Source organism: Plecotus auritus, assembly GCF_963455305.1.
Source record: "Plecotus auritus genome assembly, chromosome: 8".
NCBI lineage: Eukaryota > Metazoa > Chordata > Mammalia > Chiroptera > Vespertilionidae > Plecotus > Plecotus auritus.
The window spans coordinates 176092833-176106193 of record NC_137782.1 but is presented as its reverse complement, the minus strand read 5'-3'; the positions used below and the strand labels follow the sequence as shown (position 1 = coordinate 176106193).

Below are 13361 nucleotides of genomic sequence, written 5' to 3'. Positions count from 1 at the left end.
CAAGATGGGTGAAGAGATCCTGTAATTTCGTGTTCTGGCCCTGGTAGTGAAGTGTCCTACTCAAGCTCAAAATTGCCAAGACCCAGGTCTTTCCTGATCTGGTCCTGTAGTTCAGGTTCTCACTTGCTAAGGAAATTCATATTATTTAGAATTAAAACTGAATAGTTAACAGATTAATAATTCTCCCCTTTAGAAAACATTTCATTTTAATATTGATTTTCAAGGAGACAACACCAAGATGATGCTCAGCTGTACGTTTTGAGGCCGAGCAGCAGAGATAATGATGAACATGCTGGGGATGAGCACATTTCCTGGTGTTTCTGTGCTTTCTCCCCATCAGTGGCTCCCTACTGCTTCTGCAACCAGAGTTTAAGCTTCTGGCCATGAACTCAATGTCCTTCTTATTTGATATTTCTAACCTGGAACAATGAACTAGAATGTAGGTCTATTTATTTCATCACTAAAAAATGCAAGCAGCTCTAGCTGGTGTGGCTCAATGCATAGAGCATCGGCCTGTGGACTGAAGGGTCCCAGGTTCGATTCCAGTCAAGGACATATGCCTAGGTTGTGGGCTCCATCCCCAATAGCTGGCGTGCAGGAGGCAGCCGATCAATGATTCTCTCTCATCTGATGTTTCTCTCTCTCCCTTCCTCTCTGAAGTCCATTAAAAAACGTTTTTTAAAAATGCAAACAAAATTCCCACACCAAGCCACTGTGCATCACCTCACTGCTTCTTGTGCTGTTGAATTTTCAAAATCGGTAAGTGAAAGGCAAGAATGTCTTTACCCGAAGGCAGAAAAGACAACTGCATTCAGCCGCACCTGGGCCCCCACACCTCCTATGGGGTCCACACAGTTAGACAGGAGTTTTGCAGCGCCGGGGACTTGACCATGGTCTTCATGGAAATAAAGAGTGATCTACTTATTCTCCTCAAGAATGCCTGTCTTTGGATGCCCGTATACCGTAGGTTTGGGCATAAGCTACGCCCCAGTCAGCACCCTGATTAACAGGTTTGACGCCCAATCCCAGCAGCTCCAAGCCAGGCAGCCACCAAGAACAAACTTCAGTCATGAGTTAAGTAATGCAAAAGGTTACAAACATGCTGGCTGTTATCTGTGCTCATTCTCCAATTATGGTTATTAATAAAACACAGAGAAAATTATTTTCAAGCAAAAGACTGATGAAACACTGAAAGAAAAATAATGTCCCAAGTATTCAAAACTTTTTTACTGCATTCCATCTTCAGGAAGACCTAGAGCAGCGATGGTCACCCTTTTTCATCTCACAGCACATAAACTAATTAGCAAAGTGCTGCACACCAATATCTATATTTTTGGCCAATCTGGAAAAAAATGGTATTATTTTGATTCATTCAATTTATTCCTACTTTTCTCAAAGTCGCTCAGCAAATTGGGGTGGCTATTGTTGTATTGGCTGTTGTTGTTTTTTGTTGTTTTTTTCACAATCTAAATGAAAAGAGGCCAGTGCCCCTGAGTAAACAGTCAGGTATGTTTTACAAATTCTTGTGGCACACGGGTCGGGAATCGCTGATGGGGCCCTCCGATGCCATGGGACTCGCCGATGTCACTTCTCTCCTCATTTGTACTGGTGATGTGATGAGTTAAAGTCAGGAAGAAAGGAAGGAAAAGAAAGAGATGGGAAGTGATCGGGGCAGACGCTTGCTGATTGTTTCCACAATGTTCACGTTCATAAATTAATAATAAAAGATAAATACTTTATTTCTTTAGTAAAGAATACACACTATTGCACTCCCCTTGCAAGCAGCATATAGGAAAAACTATTTAGAAACTGCAATAACTGTCTGGTCTGATGCTGTAGCCCCGCTGCAACCACACTCGACTCTCATCTGCAGAAAAGGGCAGCGTTCAGTACAGCCTTCCTGTCACTCCAGGGCCAGTGACCGCCGTTCACAGACTAGGAACCAATGTTTGGAACAAGGAGACGTCCCAATCACACACGTACCCTCCCGTCTGCTCGCTGGGAGCCTGCACCCACCTATTAGTGAGATAAGACAGGCCACGATCCTCACCTCCCGTCTCCCATACGTTTTCCTCTCTGTTGTTTTTAATAGGTTATTCTATATGCCGTTCTTTCATGAACAAATGAAACTGAACTGCCACAGTAACTACTGCTCATTCTTTTTAAAAGCAATTACAAGCTTTTCTTCACTCAGATTCAGGTGCAAATTTGGTTTACTCAAAGTCACTCAGCAATTGCCAGGTTAGGAAAGGACTTCTCAGCCCCCAGCACACACTCAGCGCGACCCTCAAGCATCTGACATCTACTCCAGAATTCACTCTGAGGGACCCTTCCCATCCCCCGACTCCCCCGTGTCCCCACCCAAGTGCAAATGCTTCTGGAATATCTTGGTGGTTTTAAAACAGAAACCAATTTTTAAAAAAAATATATTTTTCATCTATTCTATGGAGGGTGAATCTGCACCACTAACATAAATTTGACCTAAGTTTCAGTTCATCCCATTCTGAATGTAGAAAGGCACAAAGCAATTTTACTTAACTTTCGCATAAAATTCCTGGGATGGCTGCGAATGAGCAGACGGGGTGGGGTGCAGAAGATCCCTCAAAAACTCTCATCCCTGACACTGTCGTGTTTAACCAAGTGCAGGCCCGTGAACAGCAGCGTTTCAGAGGAGCGACGGGGGGATGCGCTGTCTTTCAACAGAGTCCACACTGAGAAAGGCCCACAGACCTGGGCTGTACAAACAGCTGTCCATCCAGAGCACTTTGCAGAGCGGAGAACACTGCTCACAGGCAAAAGCTGAAATGCAATTAGACAGCAAATACGAGAAGCGAAGCAGGAGAAAGCAGGAGAAGAGGATGTGATGTTATTCTGGTAAAACTAAAATTACGTGACCTGAATAAAACTATTTGAAGACTTGATAACTGTGTAAAAATAAATATTTAAGTAAGTCAAAGACCTTCTCTTCTAGTAAAAGTTACAAAAATAGAGTATCATACTCAACGAATACACATATATACCAACATGAACTGGTTTAGAACTATTTCACCACTGAAAAACTCATTTCTCTCCCCTCCACGTTCTTCTCTCCGATAATCTTGTTCTTGAAGAGAGACATTTTGATAAAACACCTAAACTAAAGCTCTGAAAGACTTGTCCAGTGACAGTTTTCTCTGGGCTGTCGTCATGGACTCAGAGTTTCTCTCACAGGTTCTGGTCTGAAGGCTGTTTTCTTTACTCTGGGTGCTGTGAGCCGGCTCCGCATCTGGTCACACCAACTCCGTATCAACAAGGATCTGACCTTCAACTCCCAGCCACCCGGAGGCCACCCCTCCTGGCAAACATGCCCTTTGCACAGAGCTGAGCTGGTGCCACCTCTGGGCCACGGATGACACACGGCGGGGCGGGGCCTGAGCTGCGGAGCCCAGACCCTGGCTCCTTCCTGGAGATCCGCACAGCTAGGAGCAGGAACGCTGATGACGGGACCTGCCTCTCCAAAACGGTCCCGGTACAAGAACAGTACTTCAGCAGTATTTCAGCTCTCACTCATCTTTTCATGGCATTTGTGCTTGTCCGCCGCCCAGTGGGATGGTGGGAGTAGAATGACAGAGGAGCCCTCCAGTGATTGGAAACGTGCTGAGTCATTAAAGCAGCCACCAGTGCCTGGTGCACACACAGTGCGTGATGCCGAGAAGTGTGCATGCAGGCGTGAGCCCCCGGGGTAGAGAACACCAACTTGGGGTTCCAGAACTCTGATTCAGAGGACTGAAAGCAGTCGATACCATGGCAGGCTTGGTTTTCACGCTCTTTGGCTTTTTAAATTAATTGAGACATTGTTAAAATGCATCATGGTGCCTCTTAGCAAACCAGTCAAAAAGATGCTCCTGAAAATATTTCCTCTGGAGGCCAGGGTGGGTCCACCTCAAACAAGGAAGCATCCCCAGGGTGTTATACTGTGTCACTCGGCTAATTCTTGATTTCCAAGTTCCAGGGCCCCATCTTCTCCACAGCATCCCCGACCTTCGGGAGCTCCGTAAGCTTCTTCAGTAGAGTTCTTTACTCCTGGAAAAAACAATCATATGGTCACTAGGGTGCACTGGACTAAACCTGTGGCAGTGATCATGGCCCTGGGGCCCCCAATCCTCCAGGACGTATTTCAAGGAGCCCCACTGTTTGGAAGGCTCCCCCTGAGGAGTAAGAAAAGTTGTCAATCAACACCAGTCCAGGCCGAGGCTGCAGGGCCACACATTATACTCCCAGGGCTCCCCGCAGACACTGGTTCTGTGATATTTGCCCCGTTATATTGTATCACAGAAATGCACACCTGAAACTTGTATGATCCTATTGACCAATGTCACCCCAATACGTTTAAAAATTCATACATTTCCTTTTTGCGTTTTACATTTAGAAAAGAAGTTGGCAGCCTTAGTAAAGAGCCATCTGGTCTCTCTGTCAGACAAATATCGGTCTTCTTGCCGCCTTTTCCTGGATGTTTGAAATCAGTTTCCCTCCAACTGTTCATGGGCAGTAAAGAAAATGTCTGAATGTTGGTAAAGCCAGTATGCACTGTCACAGAGTTGAAGGACAGAACAGAAAACAAGGCAGGCAGCCCAAACACATACCTGCAAACAAACCCCACCCTTTCCAAACAAATCTCCCTAAAAAGGCCCAGGGCTGACCTGAAGACAGGAAGGGGTGCCTCAAGGCTACTCAACGCTGTTCACGTAAAATGCTCAGCTAGGGACCCAGCTAGGGACCCAGCCAGGGGTGGCTCAGCAGAGAAAGGAGCAGGAGGCAGGAGTGTGTGTGTTTGCGCCCCCAGGGCACCTGCACAATGTGAGACCAGTTCTGCCCATCAGGGCCCGGGGGCCCACAGCTTTCCTTTTTCACTGAAGAATATGTGAAGAGAGCTGGGGAATACCTGAGATTTTTGCCTTAAAATTAAACAATGTTTATCCTTGGCAAAGGACACGTTACCATTCTCTTACAACAGTATTAAAACCAGTAACATATATCCAAAGCCACACAGCAGAGACCGAAATTTCGGCAGCCCTGCTTTTGCAGCAACTTGAAGGACAGGAAGATGACTAAATGCCCGCAGACACAGAAGCAATTTTCATGAATTATACGCTGGGAAACGGAACACAAAATCACCCACGTGTAGCTGCCTGTTACTCACGATCCCCATGGGTCACTGCACATTCTGAGTCATTCCCCAGCTCTGAACTCTCCATTTTGAAAAATAAACGTTTTTACTCCATGGGGGTAATAACCTATGAACTTGTTCTTTAATTCTGGATGGTATATTTTCATTTTAATTGATAATAATACTTCTACTACCATTGGGACAAAAACCTCCATGTAAAATATATTTGTTTTTATTTTCAGTTAGAAAGCAAATGAACTGATTTTCTGAATTTTTCATGAAATCCTACAATGAATTTGTATGAATTCCAACACAAATACGCTGATAAACTAGAGAACAATGTCAGCTTGCATTCCTGCTCCCACAGCTTCCAGAAGTGATGGAATTAGTCTCAAACAAGTAACCCCATGACGACAGGTCGGCTTCCAGAGGACGCTCGGGGGCAAAAGGGGTGGGGCCTGCTCCGCACTCTGCACCCAGCTCTCTCCACCGGACCTTCTTCACGGGAGTGCACAGGTGTCCACCCAGGGGGCTGTGACCAGAAGCAGATGTCGCCTCAGTCCCAGGGAGCTGCACAGACACTCATTTTCTCCTCCCAACCCTCCAACTAGCCAGACGTGGGTCTCCCGGGGTCACGTTCCCAGGACTCCAGCTGTGCTCTGGGTCTAGGGGAGTAAACGTGTGAAGCAAATATCTGCAGTGCTGGTGGCTGCTGAGGCAGAGAAAGCTGGGCCGGCTCGGTGACTCTCCCTTTCTCTGCTCAGACGGCAGGGGACACTGCCCCCCACCCCCCACCCCCCACCCCCATTCAATCACACATTATCGAGACAGAGGAAGAGGGTGACCCCATGAACCTCTGTTCTGCATAGCTTCACTCTCCGCAGTTCCTGTCTGTTCTCTCTGCCTCGACATCAACTGCTCTCATGTCAGGCTGACCACACTTCTCACACTCTCCTGGGCTCCACCCTAACTCAGGGCCTTGGGAGGGTCCTTCCTGGACTGCATCCCAAATTCTGCTCAGGATGCTGCTCTGACGTTGGAGCCCTGGGCCTGGGTAGGTCTGGGTTCAGAGGGACAAAGGTGAGTCTTTTTATGTTCCTGTTGTGGCGTTTGTTTCGGTCTGTCTGTGCATTGCTTATTCTCAGCACTATTCACCCTCCAGTCCACCTGCCATCTGTGCCTAAAGCACAGGGCGGGGCTCTGGAAAGCAGAGGGACCTACTTATACACTTACATTTTGCATTTCCAATAGACAGTGCTGCTTTCTTTTCCTTTTTTGGGTTCCAATCAGGAAACCCGGATACACAGATACCTGACTATACAGATCACAAAGTGCAGAGTTGGAGACCCTTCCTTTTATGGACAATAGATGCCCTAAGTGCAGGGTGGTGACAGACAGAAGACAGGCCTCCCAGGCCCCAGGTCAGGGCTCTGTGCACCTGACCATGTCCCTCTGGGACCACCTGAGCCCCTAAAACTTGCATCCTCCACACCAAGATACTCACAGTGCCTGCATCTCATCTCATTGGCAACAAGAGAATCTATGAAAAACACAAGTAAATCCTTTTTGTACTTAAAGGTTGACTACCTATTTACACCCACTGGGGGCTTATGCTAGTGGAAAATAATCTTCAACAAATTATAAGAAGGAACTTAGGTCATGATCCCTCCAGGTCCAAAACAGACAATGACCTCCTCTCTCCTTGTTAACTTTCACACCTGAACTAGAACCATGGCCCCAGGTGTCTCTTCCATCCTCACACATGGGTGAGCTGTGACACACAAGTCTGTGGCGCCTCCCCTAACAGCCTAAACACTGACACTGTGTCCTTAATTAGTTTATGTCCAGGGCAGACAAAATACTTCCATCACATGATTTTAAAAAATTATACCAAGTTGTCATTGAAGGATAGAGAAGAAAAGATACTGTAATCTTTAAATTCTTGATTCTCATAAGAGAACCCTGAAAAAGTGTGGCCTCCTCTCCCTTCTGTCCCTGGAAATGCCCCACATGTGCCAGGAAAGGGGTACAGGTGACGGTGGGGACCAGCGCTCCTTAGCTCCTCAGCAGAGAAGAACCGAGATCAACCCTGGGCCAGTGTCACAGGGCAAGAAGCAGCCTCCGGTAGGGCCCTCAGAGGCACATGAGCTTAGAGTCAGGGCCACGCAGAGCTCCAAGGCACAGAGATAACCTGGTCCAGCGCCCCGCTCACCAACAGAAGCTCCTCGTACCCTGAGCTGCCCCAGGGACAAAGCTCTCACACAATGTGAAACATATTTAGCCACAGAGCTCTGTCCACTAAATGATGCCTAACTGCCCACAAGGTCCGGCAGGGCCCCCTCCCAGCGCCCGCTGGTCAAGGCCTCCAGGCTGTGCGAGGCCCGCCCTCCAGGGAGTCAGCTCTGACAGAACCCCAGAATGCGCCAAGCCACGCGGGAACCAGGGCTCCGGGCTATTTCCAAGGCGGAACTAGTAACAGCAGAGGCACAGCTGCATTCTGGTGGCGCTTTATAATCCGAGTGTTTCCTCTTCCCATAGGAATAAGCCAACCGGCTGGTGCTACGCACAGAATCAGGTTCCAGGCCGTCAGAGGCGGCACAGTCACAAGCAAGGGCTTGGGACGAGGGAACCTGGGCTGTCACATCGCCCCAGACTCCACGTCTCACTCTCCGGGTCCCTCCCCACTTCAGAGGCCTGCCCACCTGCTCCATGCAGCTCTGTCGCCCTCGCAGACGCGCGCGTGCACACCGTGGTGGCTCACCCGTGGGTCCCGGCCTCGGCGCGGTGGTCACGCGGGCCCTGCCGCCGTGGCACTGGCGTCTCCGTGGCCTTCCTGCAGGTGTACAGCCACTTGATGATGCGCGCGTTCCTCTCCACGACCGAGGGGGCGCTGGGCGCCTGCTCCGTCAGCTCCTCCTCCTGCAGCCCCTCGTCGCCGCAGCTGCGCCGCGAGAAGCCACCCTCGGAGGTGGCGACGCTCACGCTGCGGACCCTGAGGGTGCCCTGGTCCGACCCCGCGGAGAAGTTCTCCCGCCCGAGCGCCTCCACCACCTCGGGCTCCAGCCCGCAGAACTGGAAGAAGGTGTCGAACTCGGCAGCGGACATGGAGTAGCGGGAGCTGAGGTCCGACTGCGAGCGCTGCAGACCCCTGCGCCTGGCCGCCTGCAGCTCGCGGGTCCCCGACGCGACCGGGACGCTGGGGCGCTCGGGGGGCGCTGGGGTCGCGACCGGGACGCTGGGGCGCTCGGGGGGCGCTGGGGTCGCGACCGGGACGCTGGGGCGCTCGGGGGACGCTGGGGTCGCGACCGGGACGCTGGGGCGCTCGGGGGGCGCTGGGGTCGCGACCGGAACGCTGGGGCGCGCGTGGGACGTAGGGGACGCGACCAGGACGCTGGGGCGCTCGGGGGGCGCCGGGGGAGCGGCCGGTACGCTGGGACGCGCGGAACGTACGGGGGCCGCGGCGGGGCCCGGCTTCGTTGGCGTCACCTCCGCGCCCGCGGCCCTGCCCTTCTCTCCCGCCGGGGACGTCTCTGGGGGCGTCGGCGTCCTGTCCTTACCCGGCCCCGGGAGGAGCTTCTTCGCCAAGCCGCCCCGGAGGCCGTCGGCGCCCGGCCCGCGCGCGAACTCGCACTTCTGCCGGTAGATGACCAGCGAGTCCGGCCTCAGCGGCTTCCGCGCTATCGCTCTGCGCGCCACGGCGCCGGGGGCGCGGGCCGGGGGCCGCGGGTCGACCGCCTGTCCTTCGCCCGCCCCGGGGCTGCTGCCCTCGGAGGCCGGGCCCCAGGCCGTCCCCGGCAGAGCCCGCACATACTTGGCGCGGTCGGCCGCCAGCCTCTCCACCGCGCTCCTGCGCGCCGGCCGCGCCGCGTCCAGGTGCCCGGGCAGCAGCCGCTCCATCGGGGGTGCGTCCGGGCCGGGCAGCGCGCGCATCCCGCCGGCACCAAGGCGGGGCTCCCGTCTGCGGAGAGGCTTGGGCTGCGGCGCGTTGGTCCCGGATCGATTCCAAAGTCCGAGCAAGGCGGGGACCGGCGTCCGTAACTGGCGCCCAGGTCCGGACACTGCCAAGAGCGAGCCCGCCCGATTGGAGTCGCTCCAGGGCCTGCTCCCGCCTCCTCGTAGCCGGCCCTGCCGTCTTCCCACCCCTGGTAGAGGCTCAGCACCCGTCCCGCCCGCTCACCTTCCACCCGCTCCGCTCCGCTCCGCCCCGCCCCTCCCCTCCCCTCCCCTCCCCTCCCGCCCGCTCCGCCCTGCCCTCGCCTCCCTCCCGCACCTCCAGCCCCGCACCTTCCGCCGGCTCCGCCCCGCACCTCCACGCCTCCAGCCCCCTGTACTCCTGGGGCTGGGAGGGCTTGGCTGCCAGGTCCCCGCTCCCCCCTCCCTCCTGAGGGCCGTGGGTCAGCGCTGGAGGCCAGCACCTCCGCGGTGGGGGAGGCGGAAGGGAAGGGCTCCCCACCCCGCCCCCAGGCAGGTGTCTCACTTCCTTTGAACTGTTAAGGTTGACCTCAAGGGTGTTTAGAAACTTGACTTTAGTTTCCTAAGTCTCTACTTGCGCACAGATATTTATTATCAGAAAAGAAACGGACATAAAGGAAAGAGAACATGTGTAGGAGAGACTCAGTCTGTCTGTTTTGGGCGGAAAGAACCCAGGACCCACAGGGACCTGGGTCAGGTCCAGCGCTGTTACTGGCCGGCTGTGACCCTGACCCAGACCCGAGTAGGACTCAGAGGGCAGGTGGGCGAGGTCCGTGGATTTGGATGAAGCCTGACCAAATGGCAGAACAACTGCTGTTTTTACTGTATCCAAGGCAACAAGTGGATCAGCCCAGGAATGCTAAACGCATAAGAGAAAATATTTCCAAAATTCCATTATTTCCAAAAGCTGGACATAGAACTAGAAGTATCTGCCGGAGTGCAATGCCCACCTTCTCTCTTGTGTTCAGGCCAGCTCCTGGTGTGCAGACCTCTCCCAGCTGTGGCTGCTGCTCCTCCAGGCGGCAGGACGGTGTTTGGCTCTGGGCCATTGTTTCCAGAAAGCATCTGAGAGCCTGTGGACACCAAAGGTGGTGAGCCAGCAGGTGCAGCAGCAGAATGAACAGAACCAGGTTTGGCTCACTCGGGGAAGCCCCCCTCTCCTCCCCTTCACCACCGACGATCAAACAGCAGCAGGGTTATGTCAGGGGGCCTTGAGACCTTAGTCCCTGTAAGGCCAAACCCCATAGTCAGGGAGGAAGTACAAGAAGCGCCGTCTCCTGAGACCCAAACTAGCCACCTCCACTCATTGGAGTGCATGGGAAAATGGCTGTGGTCCTTCAGGTCGACAGCAAGGAGATGGAGATACAGGGTGGGCAAACATAGGTTTACAGTTGTTCATATGGAAAATAATACAACTGAATAGTAGCGCAATAATAGGCTGTTACCGCATTCACAACTGTAAAAAAGACATATGTTTGTTGAATTCTTTCTATATGTCGGGGGCTATATTTTCCACATATCTCCACAGTGGGAGACACCATTGTAGCCCATACTAGTTATTGGAAGATCAGCAATTCTTTTCTCTAGCCTCCTAAACCTGTTTTAATGCAAGCCTATTTCCTCTTACTGATTTCCATAAAATTTTGGAAAAACAGATCAGTATCTCTTTAGAAGCACCATCTGCATAACAACGAGAAAGTGTTTCACGTAATAACTGCCTTCCCAGTTTCCTCTGTTCAGGCCTCACCTTCACTCACCAGGTTTTCATTCTCTTTCCTAGAACCACTCTACAGAAGCTTGGAACTTCAGAGAAAAAGAAAGTGAGTAGAGCCTTCCTGGTTCAAGGGGTGCTGAGTCAAGGTTCCTGGAGCCAACAGGCCAGGTTGCTGGGTGTGAGGCCTCGGGGTGCTTGGGCTGACGGGGTGGGCGGGGAAATGCTGGCCCAGTCCAGGTGGGAGCAAGGCCAGACACAGATTCCTCAGGAATGTTATGGGGAGCCAGTCACATGACCAAGTGACACACTTGTGCTCCTTAACCAGAGCCCTGAGCCCTTAACCTTGAGCTCAATACTTCAAATGCTGAGGTTTTAACCTGAAGGAAAGAAAACATTGGTGTCAAACTGCAGGCACATGTTTATGACTTAAAATTCTCTGTAAAGTTTTAGGGGCTTTGTGCCAACGTTTATCTTCAATGAATGTGGCTTCACATCATCTACTGGCATTTCATGTGCTACCTGGAATGGTTCTGAGAGGGCAGGTGAGGTTTATGGAACCTGAAGAAACAGGATTATCTTGTCCATGGCTGTGCCAAGACATGAAGGGCTACTGGGAAAGACAGTGATTGACATGTGTGGTAGAGTGGGTATCTAAAAGTGTCACACGCAAGGGACATCACTTCACTCCCCGAATCAAAGGGACGAGGAAGTTCCCCAAACCAATTACTAAGAACTGGATACTAATTAAACAGGAAGGCAATTAATAAATTACCTGTGCAAAGATATACTTTTAGAGGAAATTATGAAGTTTAATAATTTATTTTGTACTTTAAGAGGATGTTTATTGATTTTGAGATAGTTTTTTTTTTTTCTCAAAGACCTAGACACTGATGGGGCATGGAGCATGAACGTGTTTGCCCCGGGTTCTGGCCCACACAGTAGGTTCTGACGATGACCCAGCTCTGGTGGGGAAGCCAGGAGGTCTGGGGCCAAAGCCCGGCTCTGTCACCTGCCAGTCAATGGCCCAATGATACTGCATTGGGACCGAGAGCTACCTCAGCGTCTCGTGGGGAGTGTGAGAGAGCACGTGGAAGTCTCATACAGCCCTTTCCTGCCTATGATGACTCCTTCCCCTCCCCAATAGCCTCTGCTCAGCTGAGGCCTGGACGGTGCGGGCACCTTTTCCTGGGCCTCCATCCACAACACGCTTCTCCTCTGCAGTAGCTTCAGGGAAGTCTGTCGGAAATTTGTTAAAGTAACCCATTTAATATTCCAGGTGAGCAGTCTGGTACTAGTTTTCATCCTCAAAACTCCATCTGTTAGGGCCCAGGAATGCTCACGGGGATCGGTGACGGGGCACCAGCTTCCACGGGTTGTGAAAGGGCCATGTCAGTTATTAGAACTGTATCCCAGTCTATAGTCAGACGAGGACAGTGACGCCCATGGAGCCTTCTCCATCCACCACCTTACCTTCCAGGAAAACGACAAGTGTGCACTTGGGGGCAAGGTGCCCCTGCGGCACACTCCCACAGTCTCACTGTTCCCATCCTCCTGCTGTTCCCGCGCCCTTCCCAAGGGCTCCCATTTCCTCGGGTCAAGGGCAGGTGATCCTCTCACCCCTTCATTCTCACCGGTCATGGACTCACCTTGGCCAACAGACCGTCAGCAGACAGGAGCTGAGGCTGAGCCCTGGGTCTGCTGCCCCTTTTGCTCTGCTGGCCCTTTTCCCCAGGGACCATGCGCAGAGTGTGAATGGCTGCTTTTTTTAATATTCCCATTATAACTCTGTTAATAAAAAGATAGGATATATGCGTGCATCCTATTATCTTTCTGTTAACATAGATCCAGAGAGGTTATATATCGCCTGAATATGTATATGAAGATTATGAATAAATATAACGTCTGTCAGCACATAGAAACTCCATGAGGCTGGTGGGGACCTGCAGGGACAAGCCCCCAGCAATGCCACCAAGTTCACAGTTCATATTACAAACACCAGGAAACATGGACGCACAGCTGTGCCAGTCTCTGATTGTTGCTGTGACAAATTTCCACAAACGTTGTGACTTAGTGCAAATGTATCACCTTAGTTCTGGAGGTCAGAGGTCTAAAATGAGTCTCTGGGACTGTGTTCCATCAGAAGGCTCTTGGAGAATCTCCTGGTGGGCCTTCCCCTTGTCTAAAGGTTACCCACTCTCCTTGGCTAAAGGTCCTTCCTCTGTCACCAAAGCCACAGAACAGCATCTTCTCTCTCCTCTGACACTTTCTTCTGAGGTAAAAAAATTAGGTCATTACTGTCCATTCTTACATCTTCGCCTTTGAAGAAATCATTTAACTTCTTAGGATTTTGGTTCTGTCTTCAGAACAGATATAAACCACTGAATGCCCACCTTACAAAGGCACATGGAGGCGTATTGCAAAATATAATGCTCTTCAAATACAAAGAGGTATTGATCATAGTGGTAGAAGGCAAGCCAAGCTCCAAGGAACTAAAGTTCAACTTGAAGTTATGACTTGAGGCAAGAAAGA

General features: G+C 51.6%; 1 protein-coding gene across 2 annotated transcripts; it reads right to left on the bottom strand.

The window, feature by feature from the left end:
* Positions 1-1222: 1222 nt before the first annotated feature.
* On the bottom strand, positions 1223-9076 carry FAM110C (family with sequence similarity 110 member C; the record flags this gene model as incomplete). Of its 2 annotated transcripts, XM_080684806.1 has the most annotated exons (3): positions 1223-4062; positions 7908-8308; positions 8531-9076. In XM_080684806.1, 3 exons carry the CDS (start codon positions 9074-9076, stop codon positions 4044-4046), a joined length of 966 nt encoding a protein of 321 aa, XP_080540932.1. The 2 variants fall into 2 exon arrangements, with proteins under 2 accessions (XP_080540932.1, XP_080540931.1); XM_080684805.1 differs by having other exon boundaries at positions 1297-1342; positions 7908-9076.
* Positions 9077-13361: the final 4285 nt, after the last annotated feature.